This window comes from Actinia tenebrosa, unplaced genomic scaffold (assembly GCF_029948245.1).
Source record: "Actinia tenebrosa isolate PJP-AT-01 unplaced genomic scaffold, QUT_ActTen_1.0 PGA_scaffold12__29_contigs__length_12842862, whole genome shotgun sequence".
In the NCBI taxonomy this organism is placed as follows: Eukaryota; Metazoa; Cnidaria; class Anthozoa; order Actiniaria; family Actiniidae; genus Actinia; species Actinia tenebrosa.
The window spans coordinates 621,239-639,206 of record NW_028292572.1 but is presented as its reverse complement, the minus strand read 5'-3'; the positions used below and the strand labels follow the sequence as shown (position 1 = coordinate 639,206).

The 17,968-nt window shown below is 38.0% G+C and overlaps 1 protein-coding gene across 1 annotated transcript; it reads right to left on the bottom strand.

The window, feature by feature from the left end:
* Nucleotides 1-129: 129 nt before the first annotated feature.
* LOC116302047 (uncharacterized) lies at nt 130-17,155 on the bottom strand. The gene is made up of 4 exons (XM_089028345.1): nt 10,861-17,155; nt 4,681-4,760; nt 1,888-4,557; nt 130-1,844 (listed from the first exon to the last, which is right to left on the bottom strand). The coding sequence occupies exons 1-4, from the start codon at nt 16,920-16,922 to the stop codon at nt 973-975; spliced, it is 9,684 nt and encodes a 3,227-aa protein (XP_088884471.1). The 5' UTR covers nt 16,923-17,155; the 3' UTR covers nt 130-972.
* Nucleotides 17,156-17,968: the final 813 nt, after the last annotated feature.

Here is a 17,968-nt window from a genome sequence, read left to right as displayed (position 1 = left end):
AATACTGGTATCGATTGTATACAGAACATAAAGTATCATAAAAGGGGTGTGGCCTTTAAGATATCTGAAATAACATGTGATCTCCTGTTGCACTAAGCTAATCTATGAATTGTGATTCAAATTCTAGACTTAAAAAATACCTATTTTATTAGTTATTCTAGGAAAATTAAGAATTGAATTGAAAGGTCCCAAATGAGTTCTAAAGTCCTAAATAGATACTATTTATTGATAAAGAGCCTTTTTGCGCACTTTGCTCACGGGCTTAGTATACAAGTTAATCATAAAAATAACACTGTGACCAAAGTATATTAGGTTGGGGCTGTCCCCATAACCCCCTTTTCTACTTGTAAATGTTCACATCAAGAATCCAGTCCCGTAGCAAGAGGAGGGGCTGGGGGCCAATGTTTTTTACATAACATCAACACCAACATAATCAGTCACACAACCGCAAAATGACAATGATATTTTTGGTCATACATGTATATCCAGACCTTGCTACGGGCCTGAAATCCCCCCAAAAGCGAAAGAATCCGGCACCCATGGAATTTGGCCGTCTTTTTGTTCAGATCCAGATAACAGATGCGCAACCAGGGTGCTTATCATTTACCCAAAAGCAAAAACGGGAAATTCCGGTTGGAAAACAAATATTTTTTATTCCGAACAGAAAGTTAAGGAAAACTCGGTCTTCCGATTGAAGTAATTCACTTTTCCCTTTATTTTCGTTCTTTCACTAGACGCATGCATTTACCTCAAATCAAAGTTTCCAGCTCTTTTACTCTATTAGCAAACGAATTTCCAACCGGAAGGATTGGTTTAAATAATAGGCACCCCAGGTTCTGTTGCATGTTAATTTTCTGAGGAAATCCTTTGCATGACATGGGACATAATAATTATATGGCATTGTGACTAATGTTTCCGTTTCTATCTATCCTTAAAGCTCATTAAATAATCTACAGACCTTATTTGCATTTGTCACTTTAGATTGCTAAAGAATTTCTTGATGCCTTTCCTTTCCTTGTGCAATTGATGGAACTCGCTTGTCGTCAAAGCCTTGTAAACTTCAATCACCAATTTTGGGAAATAATCATTTAGAACAAAATCATCTTCCCACAATTCTTGAATGTTTTCTGGCAGTTCATCAATGTGTTCGTAGGCATTACGAATGAAGCGAATTAATCCAGCAACGGTCTTGAAGTCGTAATTTTTTCTTTTCATTTCATCCAAAGTATTCCCCATGTTGTCGTACGGTGGCGAATCCTTCCATGTTGTACCTCTGGATACAATGACATTGAATTGCCCCTGTAGTTCACTCTCAAACGCATTTATACGAAGTGGTCTTTTGTTCATTGCAATCTCTGGCTCATTTCCTACAACATGAAGGAACTTCTTCTTTGTTTCGTTATCCCAGAAGAAAGGATGAACCAACGCATCGACTGCAGAGGGCCGATGTCTGGGATCACTGTCAAGCATCAGATGTACAAGATGAGTAGCTTCAGGAGAGAGGGTAGCTTCATCAATCTCCACAATATTGCCATTACAAATGTTTCTGTATGTTTCGTTGAGGACTTCCTGTGGTGTTTTCGTTGCGTAGTCTGCAGGAGCAAATGGGTGTTTTTTGCCTGACAAAAGATAGTGAAGCACGAGCCCACAGGAAAAGATATCAGACTGCTTGGAAAAGGGAATTCCATCTTTCAAGACTTCTGATGCAACCCATCCTATTATTAGGCTATTTGTCTTGCAGTTTCCAATCTTAAGGCATAAGCTTGGTTTAGCTTGGTAAAACACGGTTCTTGGATTGATATTGCCATGAACTATACCTTGAGATTGTAAAAACGTCCAAGCCCATTAATAAGTCTTTGCAAAGCTTGGTGGAATCGCCTGCGCTACTGGCCATATCAAGGTAATGCTCGAGATTCCCTTCCATCAATTCAAAAGTAATATAATGAAAGTTTCCCTCTTCTAAGCAACGGTAATCACGAACAATCTGCTTGCATTGCGCTGATGGCACAAGAACACTTTCCGAACATTTCGTGTTTGACATAGGTATGCGCTTGACAGCTACTTCTCTTCCTTCCTTGTCGATGCCAGCAAAGACAAAACCGCCTGATCCCTTTTCTTCGTCTAAAGGCTCTTGGTGTAAATATATACTTCCGACTTGTCGACATTTGACCATTCTTGCAACCAGTGACAGTTTCTGGGCGTGAATCTGGGAAGACTGTGTCCAGTCAAGAACTAAAGGAAGTGCACTGTGGTCCACTGAAGCTGATAGTAGATCTTTGAGAACAGCACAATTATCTGACAAAGCAAGACAGGATTCGCCAGCTTCTCCAGAAGCGTTGATATCAGCTCCACACAACAGAAGATACTGGACAATCTTCCAATGCACAGACGTTTCAACACTGCTATCTGGTAACTCTAGAATGTTCCTACAGCTGAAATGAAGGGCTGTGTCATTGCTGCCCCTCAGAGTACTGTGTGCGAGACTTCTCCTTGAATTTACCAATAACTTTACTAGGTCCAATTTCCAGTGGTTTTCGCTCGATTGGTCTTTACAGACAGCATTCAGGAGAGGAATACCAATTGTGTCTATCTGTGATACTAGGTCACAGGCAATTTCAACTAAGGCTTTGGCAAGGCAGTTAGCTTCTTTTTTTATTAGAATGCTGAGAACTGAATTTCCCTCCTTGTCAGCAGTCCATGGATCAAGTTTTCTTTTGAGTACTTCTAGCCAGAACTCCCTTGCCCGGATTTGATCAACATCAGGATAGAAATGTTCTGAATCATTCTCGAGGCATGTGTTCCTCTTCGCAGCAGCAAGAAGAGGTGAGCATCCTGATGAATCTTTTACATCTGGCTGTGCTCCAGCATCTAACAAGAGCTTGACAGCTGTCCAGGTTCTGCACATGTGTAGAGGTGTCTGGTTTGTTTTATTGTTTTCATCCAGTATCACTCCACACTCGAGAAGCAAATCAAGGATCTTTTCCAAGAGATTTGCAAAGCTGTAGCCATCACACACATTTTCATTGTAAAGATCGGATGGCTTGAGAGCCAGTGATGCCAAAAGGTGAAGCGAGGAGTGATGATGATTATCTCTTTTACCAACAGCAGTTTGTTTTTGGTCGGTTAGAGTAAACCCTGACAATATTTCAAACATTTCTTCAAAAATACGAAGTTTTTGGTGCTTATCTTGTAAAAGAATGGCGTATTGGAAAATTTTGATAATCAGATGAAATGCAGATTCTTCTTTATGATTTGTGTCACGCAACTTTGACCCATTTTCCATAAGAACTTCGCAAACCTTCTGCAGACATCCGGACCAATTACGTGCTGCCGTGGACGCTATCAGATGTTTGGATGACAAGCAAAACAAAAGCGGTGTCTCCTCCTTGTGATTTTTCCTGTCCAATTTTGCATCGTGTTCTATGAGCACACGACAAAGCTTAGTCACTGTTTCTTCAGGCACACCATAGAACAGCAATTGGGTTGCATAGTGAAGACAAGTGTTTCCTTCCGAATCTGGAGCTGAAGATTCTGCGCCAAGGTCATAAAAGGTTTGGAGCACATCAGATACAGCAAAGTCGTCTGGAGTAACGCGTTCTTGCATACTTTGAAGCTGGCTAATTAGGCTGTTTCTGTTATCATCGTGTGTGTCATCGTTTGTGTGACTCCAAATCAACTTGAGGATTTCGCACAGTTTGTCGGGATTAATATAATTACTATGTGGATTCGACGCATGTTGCATAGTACCAAGAACTTGGATAAACTTGCACAAAATCAAGTTTACAACTTGTTTGGCCATCTGATCTCGAGTTAATTTCTCAGAAAAAAGCTTTATTCCTTCATATTTGACATCGGCTGGCAAATGGTTTTTTATCATATAATCTGTAAAAAATGTTAGGACACTTACACGACGATCGTCTGTTTTAGTCACCGAGGCACCATTGTCAAGGAGCTTCTTCGCCGAGTCCAAGGAGCTTATAAAGGCATAAAATAAAGGGGTTCTTCCGCGAGCATCTCTTACATTGACATCGACACCACTCTTGATCAGAACATCTACGATCTCTAAACAGGAAATACCATAGAATAACCAATTCTTTTTCTTTTTCTTGGGATATGTAGAATGTTTTTCTTTTAGTAAACCATCGACACATTGAGGGTCTTTCGCAAGGCAAGCAAGATGCAGTTTCATATCAACAGGAATTTGACTTGCTTCATTCATAAATGTGGAAGCGCATTCTTTAAGCGTTTCGACATTCCAATTTGAAATATCAACTTCGAGGTCAGGAGTCATCGAGCATTTTATGCAAATCGTATTATTATAGTCAGTAAAGCATGTCGAGATGAAGCGCTCAGACGCCAACCGTGTGAAAAATAGAAGCTGGGTTTCTTTATTACAGTGTGTAATGTCTATGCTTTCCAAATCTGACTGAAATATTATTTCCCTCAAGGTGCATAAGCAATCTTCTTCCAAAAGATTTTTGAGGGCATTCGGAGACAGCGTGACGTTGGGCAGCGAGATTAATGTGTGCCTTATGTTGCAGTCATTATGCAGAGTAGCTAGATCAACATCAAAGATAGACATGACCATTAATTGATTTCACAGCACTTCGTTGCTTCAGATAAATTGCAGTGGATCTAATTCATCTTTTTTTGCTAAGATTAAATATAACTTGTGTGTACTTATCTCTTGTAGTCTTCCAAGGGACAGAGCACGACGATGAATGCCAAACACAGCAAACAGGAAGCACTCCACTTTCAGCCTGGTATTCAGGTGCATTTACGCAGGGTTTGACAATATTTCCGACGATCTAGCAAAGTCGTAGGAAGTCACAAAGACGAGGTACTTCATTATGAGCAAACAGATGTTCAAAACGGCATGAAAATTATGAAATTATATGGCGCCGTTCTTAGGAAGCAAACGAAAACAACGCCAAAGTGAAAGTAATCGCTTCTTCCTCACTTCAGTCTTACGCGATCAATTCGAAGGAACGCCTGGCATGGTTGTACTTTTCGTGGTGTGAAAGTCCCGGAAAAGTTTAGAATTTACGAGTTTTTAATTTTGCACCAACTCTTTCCAGATAGATTCATTGGTTATTCAAGTAAAGAAAAACTTACTAACACTCGATCACAAAATCCAAGCCATGGCCGGAAATTCCGAATCACTATAGGAGGAGCTTAGTACGTCATCAAGTTACTAACGTCAATCATTATATTTTGATATCTGTATTCTTATTGGCTCAATTACTTTTCTCGATTTGCAATTTTCAAAATGGCAAAAGGAAAAATAGGAGAAAAATGTTTCTATATAGAGTGCAAACAATATATCCGTGAAAAACTAATTACTAAATTGTTCAAAATAGTGCTAGTTGAACAAAAGAAAACAATATAATTAGCATAAAATAGTGTAAGTTAGTATTACTAATATTTCACGTATACACCTATTTGAAAAACGTTGTCGTGTTCAAAAAAAGGTTATATCATCAAAGCTAAGACCGAAGGGGAGCATGGGAAGACAAACAATTTTGCTAATTTCATGCGTTTTTCAGTTTTCCCTTCCTGTGCACATCTCATGTATCATGGATTTGGCATGTTGTTAATCTAGGTCGACCGACTTTCGCTCTACTTTGCATTTTTCTTGTCTATATGCAAATATAATACACATTTCGGAGTACCCAAAATCCTTTTCGGTCTTAGCTTCTTTGATATGACCTTCTCGAACCCGACTACGTTTTTTCAATTAGGTGTATATTGTTTGCACTCTAGCGTGCTAAACAGTTTACCAACAAAAAATATATTGCCGCTAGTAAAATAAGAACGGAAGTGAAAAAATTATGAGGTAAAGAGACTGATAAGTTGCGGATAAATCACGGAAGACTCTGGTAGCACATAGCCTGCGTATAATTTATACCGGCTGAACGCAGGCTAGTAACACACAAATCGATCGTTAATTTGATTGCTTTAATTTTTTTGTATAATCATCTGTTTCCAGTTCTCTAATTTTTACACAGGTAGCCCAAGCTTGGTTTCTGTGGTGTCATGTTATAAGGAAATGTATGGGGATTCATCAAAAATTTCAATAGAATCATTAAAACGTGAAGTAAAGCCTCGAAATTTTATCCGATCATTGAGAAATAGCACTTCTTTCGCTCTGCGTGGTTATTTTTTTGAATTTAGCCCTTTTAAAGATTTTTTCTTACTGGTGGAGAAGAACCTGGAAACTTATCAATAAAACTTTCCTTCTTTACGCCATTTCTATCCTACTCAATTGTTCAAGGCGTTCTTGCATATGGCAGATACCAGCCTGGTAACGAAAGAGCGAAAACCGGGTAAAATTCGCGCGAAATGCGATTTGCAACTTTCCAAAAACCGAATGTCCGATTGTTCTAAATCTCAAAGCTCTTGGTTATCTTTCGCAGATCAATCGAATCAAGAGAAAATGTACTTCTTAGTTCATATTCTTGAAAAGGCGTAAAGAAGGAAAGTTTTAATGAAGTTTTCAGGTTCTCTTTTTCGTTGTCAGAAAGCTGAAGCTTAATAAAAGTGCTAATAAAAGATAGCTTTAGTTGAGGATTGTAAAACCGAAAGAAATCTTTTGATTTTTGGAGTAATATTTGGAGAAAATGTGGACAAGACCCCCGGGGGGGGAGGGTACTACCACCCCAACTTGGGTAGGGGTGTGCCGCCAGGACCTCAAAACCCTGACCCTATCCCAGACCTAAAATTTTGATTTTACATACCCTACCCTAGACTAAAACTAAGAATTGTACAACCTATCCCAGACTAAAAGACGGAAAATACGGTTTTACGATCGATTGCAATCAATATTTACTAACATTTTTGTGGCTACTGCCTCCTGTTTTTGTGTCGGCAGAAAGCGTAGCCTATTCGTCAGACAAAAACGACCAAATCGTTAACCCTATCATAGACTAAAATGACACCCTAGCCCAGACAAAATGTCAAAAAATTATACCCTACCCCAGACCCAAAAGCCGAAAAACCATACCCTAATAGGGCGGCACATACCCGTATAGTAAATATAGGAGAGTACCCCCCCCCCCCCCCCCCTGGGGACAAGATACTGAACTGTCAGTCGGGAATGACATGCATACGCGTACAAAGGGATTTACTTAGCACAAAATCAATAAAATAATACTCTTCGATGGACAAAGGTTTGTGCCAAATGACATGCATATGAGAAGTTTAAGATCTTGAGCATCGAGAAAAAACTGCAAAACCTGTGAGTACCTACATATTTTCTGTATTTATTCATAAGCTTGTCTTTCAAGTTCTAGTAGACCTACTGCGCAGTACCATTCGGAATTTCTGGCCATGATGATTTGGAAATAAAAAGCTTTGAAAATAGCATTATTCTTTTAAAAGTAGTATTTAAAAGCAGATTTCATATTTTAAAACCATGTCTCCATTTTTCACAGTTAAACCTCGAGGTAACATTTCCAATTCTGGCACTCATTTAGTATCAACAATAACTACAACAACAACTTTATTTGTACATGAATACAATATTTACAATATTCTAGTAAACTCGTCATATACAGTTGTAAATAAAAATTTTAGGTGGTGACTGGATAGTTTGGAGGTAGTTATTTAATTTCTTTCTCCATAGTTTAAATATGGCACAAGTTCGATCTGTGGTACTTTGTATCCGAAGTGAATTCCCAATCCATTCTCAAGGTTGGGACTAGCTTAGAAATATAAAATCCCCATTCCACTCCTATGTTTTTGAAATGTACAAGGAAACAAAACATTCCCATTTGTTTTCTCAGCCGCTGTTGTCATTTTTTCCCCTTCACTAACAACTGTTCCCTGTGGATCTCTAACCTCTTCAATGACACAATAACTAAAAGTGGAGCCTCCAATAGTAACAGGAAGCCCAATTTAGATAAAACTGTAAGATGAAAATAACATTGGGGAGGGGGGGGAGGGTGTTCAAATATTAATATTAATATTTTAAATTCGAGATGAACATAATGTCCCCCAAAATGAAAAATGCCTTGAAAACTGGTTAAAAAGAGGTGAGCAAAATATAAGCTTTTACATAACTCTAATAGCCGGTCACAATACTATTATGACTTCCACCCCAGCCCCCCCCCCCCCCCCCCCCCTCCTCCATTTTCTTAAAATATACCATGTAACCTCTGGCTGTTTTTGTCCAAACTGATAGCATTTTCAAAACTCTTTTTCACAAAGTATAACAATATCCCCAAAACGCTAATTCTTTATAACCTCTTACATTTATTGTTACCTTGTTGCAGTCAACTGCATGCAGAGTTTGCAATAGCTGAGTAATTGAGGAAAAGGATGGTTTCATTCTGTAGTTTCATAATATAGGCACCTTCAAACCATGAAACCTCTGGCTGTTTTTGTCCAAACTGATAGCATTTTCAAAATTCTCTTTCTCCTTTTTGATTGGTTTCAGGCTTATAATAAACTAACGGTCAACAAAACAAAAACAAAATATCTCATATTTGGTTCTCGCCAAAAATTTAAGAGTATTATGACTTGCAATGTCTAAGACTTATTGCATTTCAAAAATATGCAATCTATTGGTAGAACCAGTAGCACAAAGTTTTTTAGGGCTGTTGTTAGACAAACACTTGTCGTGGGATTCACACATTAAGTATATCTCAAGGAAAATTGCTAAATCAATTGGAATCTTGTATAAATGCAGACACCATATCAATCTTGATATCTTGAAAAGTTTGTACTATAGTTTTATTTATTTGTATTTATAATATGGCGCATTAATATGGGGAAGTAATTATAAAACAAAAGTACTGCCTATTCATATTTTACCAAAACAAGTCCTTCCTATAATTACTTTCTCAAGCCCAAGAACTTCCAGTAGGCACCTTTTTACAAAACTGGGAATTTTAAACATCTTTGAGATATAGTTAAGTTTCAGCTCTGTGAAATTGCATATAGGCATGTAAATCAACAATTGCCCGACATTTTCAAATACTACTTTAAAAAACTCCAGTTTTCTCACAGCTACAATACTTGCTCTGAATCAAATAGACATCTTTCTTTGCCCCATGTAAAATTGGATTATGGTTTATTGTTGTAAGTGGAAATAAAAAACCTTGTAACCTTGTAAAGTATACAAATATCCTCAAAACGCCAATTCTTTATAACCTCTTTATTGTTACCTTAATTGTTGCAGTCAACTGTACGGTTTGCAATAGCCGAGAAAATTGAGGAAAAGGATGGTTTCATTCTGTAGTTTCATAATATAGGCACCTTGATTCCTGGATGTGGCTATATGAATCTTGCACCCATAGAAGTCCCCATTCACAATTCACCCCCAAAAATTATATATGGCAGTTATAAAGCACCCACGGGTTGGCAGAAGATGAGAGAAGTGTTAGGAGAAGCACAACGCGTGGTGGAGTGCTTCTCAACACTTCTCAAGTGTTCTGCCAAACCCCAACTGCTTTATAACTCCAAACAGCACATCAAGCAAGTTTTTTTTATATAAAATACAAATTAGAGGAATGATAAAACTGAAGGTGTGCGCCCATGCTGTGTGCTCTCATAAAGCACTTGCTTCCAAGCAATAAGAACGCAAGATTTGGAACAGTTATTTTATAAGTATATTTTACAACTGAATATTTACAAAGTATAAGTGCTAGCTTAGTATTAGCAAAAGCCAGAATAAAAGTCATGATTACTTTGACACATTAAATGGCAGGTTTATTTTTACTGAAGCACATCATCTTGTGACACAATTAAAAATTGAAAAAAATTAAGTACAATCATATATTCAAATTTTATTTTCACTAATAAGATAGTCAAGAATAGATTTGTGGTTAATATCTACCCATCTAATACTTGTAAGTAATATCCAGTTCATTCAAGTTTTGGACTTCATTGCTTTAAATTAATGTTGCTCCAATGATTCCATAAAAACAAATCTATCTATAATGCTATATATAATCTTGAGCTCAAGTTTTTTTTACTTGCATGTTTTTGAGTACAAGTAGTCATTAAGACATTTACTTATCAAAACAGGCCAATGTTACATAACTTTTTGTCAACTATGAGGAATCAACTACTTTGAATGTTTTTTTCTCTAAAGATTCCCTGGCTACAGCCTGTGTGCACTATCAAAATGATTAACAGCCATTTTAAATTATTAATCTTTTTTTTTTAGTTTTAAAAATCACGTATTTAAAAAAGGAAAATTGATGTAGTAATAACATGTTTTTCTATCAATAGTATCTGTAGTGAAAGAAAACAGCATGTTGAAATACCTCCTCAACCCTCCCCCCCCCCCCCCCCTCCCAACCCAAGAAACAAATACCATTGATAATATGAATCCTGATTGCAAATTTTAAAATGTGTATTTTTTTGGTAAATTTTGTAATAATTATATTCGCCTCTGGTAAATGTTGGCCAGTTCAACTCCATGATTATTACTTTTTAGCTTAGTTCCTGGTAAACATCCAACGCTTTTTTCCTGAATCAATGGATTTTTAAAATCCTTTTTATACTGCAACTTTTTTATTCAGATTTACTAGTAATTCCTTATTTAGTCACAAGGATGTAATGAGGCACTTAACAAGATCAACAAAAAAAATCTATAATAACAATAATAATAGGCATATATCAATATTCAAAATAGGCGCTAAATAGCAGATATATGAGGCATTTGTACAATCCTTTACACTCATCCTATCTCAGCTCCTTTCTGTATTTCAAGAGTAATTTCATCTTATAATGTCTTGGAATGCCCCCCCCCCCCCCCTCTTTAATTTATCTATGAATTTATTTACGTGTGTAGTAATATATCTGTAGTGATGGCAAACCTTTACCGATTAAAAATTTAGATTTAGAATTTACTGATAAACATTTCCTGACTTTGACTGGAAGAACCGATGTTCCAATGCATATGAAATACTGATACGTTTGGTTGTGTCATGATCAAGCATTCCTTGGAGAAGGTTAATTGCATCAGAAGAGATTGTTCCTTCAAGTCCTATCTTATATTGGGCAATGTTATCAACGGTTTCAATACTTACTGCTAGTGGGCTTTCTTTGCTGGACCCACCAGGGGCGAAAGGATGCTTTTTGTTGCTAAGCAGATAATGGATCACAAGTCCACATGAGAAAACATCAGAAGACTTCGAATGACTCTGTGACTGCAACACTTCTGGTGCCATCCAGCATCTCACCTTAGTTAGATATTCATATGTATCCATAAAAGTAAAGTTATGCTGCTCCTTACACATCTGGCTTCTTAAACCAAAGAAAGCAAGCTTCAGGTTTATTCCTGAATCAAGCACTTGGTAGAGAATGTTACTTGGTTTTATACACCTGTGTATGATGCCATGGTTGTGCAAATAGTCTAGTCCTGTGCAAATATCTCTACAAAACTCTGTTTGTTGATTGGTGATGCCAAAATTGTACTCCTCAGAGAGTAGATCATCAAGATTCCCTTCCATCAGCTCCAAGATCACATACAAAAAATCTTTATCGTTGGTACATAACAAGCACTGAATAACTTTATTGCAGCTCAGCGTTTTAAGATCTTCAATCTCTTTTGTGATGTTTTCCTTATCTACCCTCAATGTTTCAACACGCTTAACAGCAACTTCTTTTCCATCGTGTGCGTTGATTCCCACAAATACTAGACCAAACGTGCCACTGTCTAAGGATTCCTTGAAATAATAAACTGTCTCCGTTTGCTGACACTTAAAGCCTCTTGAAACCTTTACTAATTGGCCTTGATGCTTCTCTGAAACTGCCTTCCATAAGTCAATCAGAGGAGGCACTTCTTCGATCTTGACAGGCATTGACAAAAGGTCTTTGAGAACTGGACAGCTTTTTGCTATGTCCAAACAGGATTTGCCCTCCTTATCAGCGAATTCAACATCAGCTCCGCACAAAATTAGATGCTGAGCAATTGTCCAATGCACAGACGTCTTAACACTTTCTTCAGATAATTTGATCATGTTCCTGAAACTAAAATGCAAAGCAGTGTCTTTGGTGCTCAAGCTTTCTTGTGCAAGACTAATTCGATATCTTAACAATGTCTTAACGAGTTTAACTTTCCCTACTTTCTCCATGGACTTGTCTCTGCAAACAGTAATGAGAAGAGCTACTCCAATTGTATCCGAGTGTACAAACTTCAGCTCACAAGCGACTTCGATCAGGGCTTCAGCAAGGCAGTTAGCTTCTTTTTGGATCAGAATGCTCAGAATTGAATCTCCATTATCATCAGCAGTCCATGGATCAAGTCTTTTGTTAAGCACTTCTTGCCAGAACTCCTTGGCCCGGATTTGATCAACATCAGGATAGAAATGTTCTGAACCATTTTTGAGGCAAGGGTTCCTCTTTGCAGCGGCAAGAAGAGGCGAGCACCCTGATGAATCTTTTACATCTGGCTCTGCTCCAGCATCTAACAAGAGTTTGACAGCTGTCCACGTACTGCACATGTGTAGAGGTGTCTGTTTGTTTTCATTGATATCATCCAGTATCACTCCACACTCGAGAAGCAAATCAAGGATCTCTTTTAATAGGTTTTCAAAACTGTAGCCATCACACACATTTTCCTGATACCTGTTGGACAGTACCAATTCAAGTGATGCCCAATGATGGAGTGGTGAATTTAATTGGCTGTCTCTTTTATTCACAGCCACCTCACTCTTTCTTGATTGGGAAAACAGTTTCAAAATTTCCACCAGTTCAAGCAATATAGATTGTTTGGGATTTTTATCTGCAGTTGAAAGAGTTTGTTGGTAAAGTTTCAGAATAAAATGGAAAACAGAATCTTCTTCCATTGTTGTGTCACATAAGCTTGCTCCATTTACCAAGAGCAACTTGATTAGATGTATGAAATGTACTGTTGCGTTGGTCTGAATAAATTTGTTTAAAATCTCTTCACCAAAAACATGCAAAAGGACTGTTTTGCCATCCTTGTCAGTTATGTTGACATCAGCACCAGCTTCAATCAGTGCATGGGTTACCTTTTCATTCCGTACAGCATGAAACAAAGCTGTTTTGCCATCCTTATCAGTTATGTTGACATCAGCACGAGCTTTAATCAGTGCATGGGTTACCTTTTCATTCCGTACAGAGAAGAACAAAGCTGTTTTGCCATCCTTATCAGTTATGTTGACATCAGCACCAGCTTCAATCAGTGCATGGATTACCTTTTCATTCCGTACAGAGAAGAACAAAGCTGTTTTGCCATCCTTATCAGTTATGTTGACATCAGCACCAGCTTCAATCAGTGCATGGATTACCTTTTCATTCCATTTAGCATTGAACAAAGCTGTTTTGCCATCCTTGTCAGTTATATTGACATCAGCACCAGCTTCAATCAGTGCATGGGTTACCTTTTCATTCCATACACAGAAGAACAAAGCTGTTTTGCCATCCTTATCAGTTATGTTGACATCAGCACCAGCTTCAATCAGTGCATGGATTACCTTTTCATTCCATTTAGCATTGAACAAAGCTGTTTTGCCATCCTTGTCAGCTATATTGACATCAGCACCAGCTTCAATCAGTACATGTGTTACCTCTTCATTGTCCACAGCATTGAACAAAGCTGTTTTGCCATCCTTATCAGTTTTGTTGACATCAGCACCAGCTTCAATCAGTGCATGGATTACCTTTTCATTCCATTTAGCATTGAACAAAGCTGTTTTGCCATCCTTGTCAGCTATATTGACATCAGCACCAGCTTCAATCAGTACATGTGTTACCTCTTCATTGTCCACAGCATTGAACAAAGCTGTTTTGCCATCCTTATCAGTTTTGTTGACATCAGCACCAGCTTCAATCAGTGCATGGGTTACCTTTTCATTCCGTACAGCATGAAACAAAGCTGTTTTGCCATCCTTATCAGTTATGTTGACATCAGCACCAGCTTTAATCAGTGCATGTGTTACCTCTTCATTGTCCACAGCATAGAACAAAGCGGTTTTGCCATCCTTATCAATTATGTTGACATCAGCACCAGCTTCAATCAGTGCATGGATTACCTTTTCATTCCATTTAGCATAGAACAAAGCTGTTTTGCCATCCTTATCAGTTATGTTGACATCAGCACGAGCTTTAATCAGTGCATGGGTTATCTTTTCATTGTATTTTGATACAGAATAGAACAAAGCTGTTTTGTCATCCTTATCAGTTATATTGACATCAGCACCAGCTTCAATCAGTGCATGGATTACCTTTTCATTCCATTTAGCATTGAACAAAGCTGTTTTGCCATCCTTATCAGTTATGTTGACATCAGCACCAGCTTCAATCAGTGCATGGGTTACCTTTTCGTTCCAATCGGAATAGAACAAAGCTGTTTTGCCATCCTTATCGGTCTTGTTGACATCAGCACCAGCTTCAATCAGTGCATGTGTTACCTTTTCATTGTATACAGAATAGAACAAAACTGTTTTGCTATCCTTATCAGTTATGTTGACATCAGCACCAGCTTCAATCAGTGCATGGGTTACCTTTTCATTCCATACAGCATGAAACAAAACTGTTTTGCTATCCTTATCAGTTATGTTGACATCAGCACCAGCTTCAATCAGTGCATGGGTTACCTTTTCATTCCATACAGCATGAAACAAAGCTGTTTTGCCATCCTTGTCAGCTATATTGACATCAGCATGCACTTCAATCAGTGCATGGGCTACCTTTTCATGATGATTCCGTACAGCATGAAACAAAACTGTTTCGCCATCATTATCAGTTATGTTGACATCAGCATGCGCTTCAATCAGTGCATGGGCTACCTCTTCATGATGATTCCGTACAGCATGAAACAAAACTGTTTCGCCATCCTTATCAGTTATGTTGACATCAGCATGTGCTTCAATTAGTGCATGCGCTAACTTTTCATGATGATTCCGTACAGCATGAAACAAAACTGTTTTGCCATCCTTATCAGTTATGTTGACATCAGCATGCGCTTCAATTAGTGCATGCGCTAACTTTTCATGATGATTCCGTACAGCATGAAACAAAACTGTTTTGCCATCCTTATCAGTTATGTTGACATCAGCACGCGCTTCAATCAGTGCATGGGCTATCTTTTCATGATGATTCCGTACAGCATGAAACAAAACTGTTTCACCATCCTTATCAGTTATGTTCACATCAGCACCAGCTTCAATCAGTGCATGGATTACCTTTTCTTTCCATTTAGCATAAAACAAAGCTGTTTTGCCATCCTTATCAGTTATGTTGACATCAGTACCAGCTTCAATCAGTGCATGGGTTACCTTTTCATTGTATAATGAATAGAACAGAGCTGTTTTGCCATCCTTATCAGTTATGTTGACATCAGCACCAGCTTCAATCAGTGCATGGGTTACCTTTTCATTGCATACAGAATAGAGCAAAGCTGTTTTGCCATCCTTGTCAGCTATATTGACATCAGCACCAGCTTCAATCAGTGCATGGGTTACCTTTTCATTGTATATGGAACAGAACAAAGCTGTTTTGCCATTCTTATCAGTCTTGCTGACATCAGCACCAGCTTTAATCAGTGCATGGGTTACCTTTTCATTGCATACAGAATAGAGCAAAGCTGTTTTGCCATCCTTGTCAGCTATATTGACATCAGCACCAGCTTCAATCAGTGCATGGGTTACCTTTTCATTGTATATGGAACAGAACAAAGCTGTTTTGCCATCTTTATCAGTTATATTGACATCAGCATCAGCTTCAATCAGTGCATGGGTTACCTTTTCATTCCATTTAGCATAGAACAAAGCTGTTTTGCCATCCTTGTCAACCTTGTTTACACTGGCACCAGCTTCAATCATTGCATGGGCTACCTTTTCATGATCATTCGATAGAGCATAGAACAAAGCTGTTTTGCCATCCTTGTCAGTTATGTTGACATCAGCACCAGATTCAATCAGTGCATGGGCTACCTTTTCATGATCATTCGATAGAGCATAGAACAAAGCTGTTTTGCCATCCTTATCAGTTTTGTTGACATCAGCACCAACTTCAATTATTGCATAGTAGATTAACTTTTCATTGTATACACGGCCCTGCAGTAACATGAAACTAAAATTAATTAGATCTTGGAATTGCTCTTTTGATACTGCACCTTTTTCGACCAATGGCTTTGCCAGCATTACAATAACCATAAATTCGTCTTGTTTTAAATACAAAAAATCGTTAGAAAATTTGCAGATAACTTTCACGCAAGACATCTTCATGTCATATGCTGATAATAATCTAGGCAGTAAAGAAATTTGAGTCGGTAATGTACAATTAGAGACATTTACGCTTTCGAGGTGAGCTAATTCACTCAAATGGTATAATAACTCACTTAACGTTTTTATGGTCCAATCAGAAACCGAACATTTTCTTTCAGTATGTGTTACCATGAGAGAAAAAGTAAATGATCGTCCTATTAGCAGTGACTGGCGAATGTGACTGAAAGAATATTCTGAAATACTTGTTTTTTGCCTTGCTACTTTTTTACCAAACTCGTGCTCGAGCTCACTTAAATCCACACGAAATTCCAAGCACGAAGTTTGAAGTTCAAAGCCGTTATATTTAGTATAGCATTCCTTAAGGTAGTCTTTCCTCAATCCTTTTTGCGAAATTAAACGTTCGGCAGATAACTTGATGACAATTCTAGAACTTGAACTTGTAGATGTACCAGATGAGCTATCACTAGCAAGTAAGCCTTCTTCGTATGCGTCACTTGATGAATTGTTAACATCATGCTTGATTGCTTTGGGATTGATCGATTTGAAAGGTTTCATACTTGTTTCCGACTCAGTTGTGCTGTGTTGCTCATGTTTCTCAGTGCTTTCTCGAGCCTGCATTCGTGATTTGAGACGAGACAATTCCCTAAGATCGATACTTTCTTTCGACTCAGTTGTACTGTCTTTCTTATGTTTGTTAATGCTCTGCCAAGCCTCCATCGTATATACTGGTTTTTAAGATCGCTTCTTTCTTAACATTATAAGCTTGATTATGCGTATTTCCGCCTTCGATCCTTTGTGTCTTCGATGCATCTTGAAACCACAAAGAAGCGAGGATTCGATTCTTCAAACTATAGTTAGCGAATCTTTCGTCGTTTCATGGTTAGAGTTGATGCGAAAGCGTTGTCTATTCAAACGTAAATGTAACTGAACGCTTTTAGCTTTCACAAACAAAGTTCATGGCTTCGAGCACAGGTAGCCCAAGCTTGGTTTCTGTGGTGTCCTGTTATAAGGAAATGTATGGGGAATCATCAAAAATTTCAATAAAATCATCAAAACGTGAAATAAAGCCTTGAAATTTTACCCTATTATTGAGAAATAGCACTTCTTTCGCTCTGCGTGGTTATTTTTTGAATTTAGCCCGTTTTAAGAATTTTTTCCCCCACCAGTAAGAAATCTTAAAACGGGCTAAATTCAAAAAATAACCACGCAGAGCGAAAGAAGCGCTATTTCTCAATGATAGGGTAAAATTTCGAGGCTTTATTTCACGTTTTGATGATTTTATTGAAATTTTTGATGATTCCCCATACATTTCCTTATAACAGGACACCACAGAAACCAAGCTTGGGCTACCTGTGCTTCGAGAAGCTTCGACCTATATTTGGAATTCTACTGATAATGCAACACGTCATAAGAATGACGTCATAAGACTGGGAACGAGTTTTTAACAAGAAATCATCTAAATTTAAATAGTAAATTTCTGGAGTTTCAAGATGCTCGATTTCATATCTTTGGTGTAGCAACGATTAACCTCCCAAACATCTCAAAAATTACAAAGAAATGGCAATCGAAGCCATACGTACTGCTGAAACCTGTTAATTTTGATGTGCTCTTTCTTGGGTACTATCGTCGTGTACGGATTAACGAAGTACGTCATAGGTTTCCGAACACACGAGTGTGACTTAGAAATTTTGCTTCTCCTCACTTAGAAAAAAAATTAAGTGAAGACACCAAGAATCGAACTCGGTACCTTCGGCACCAAAGAA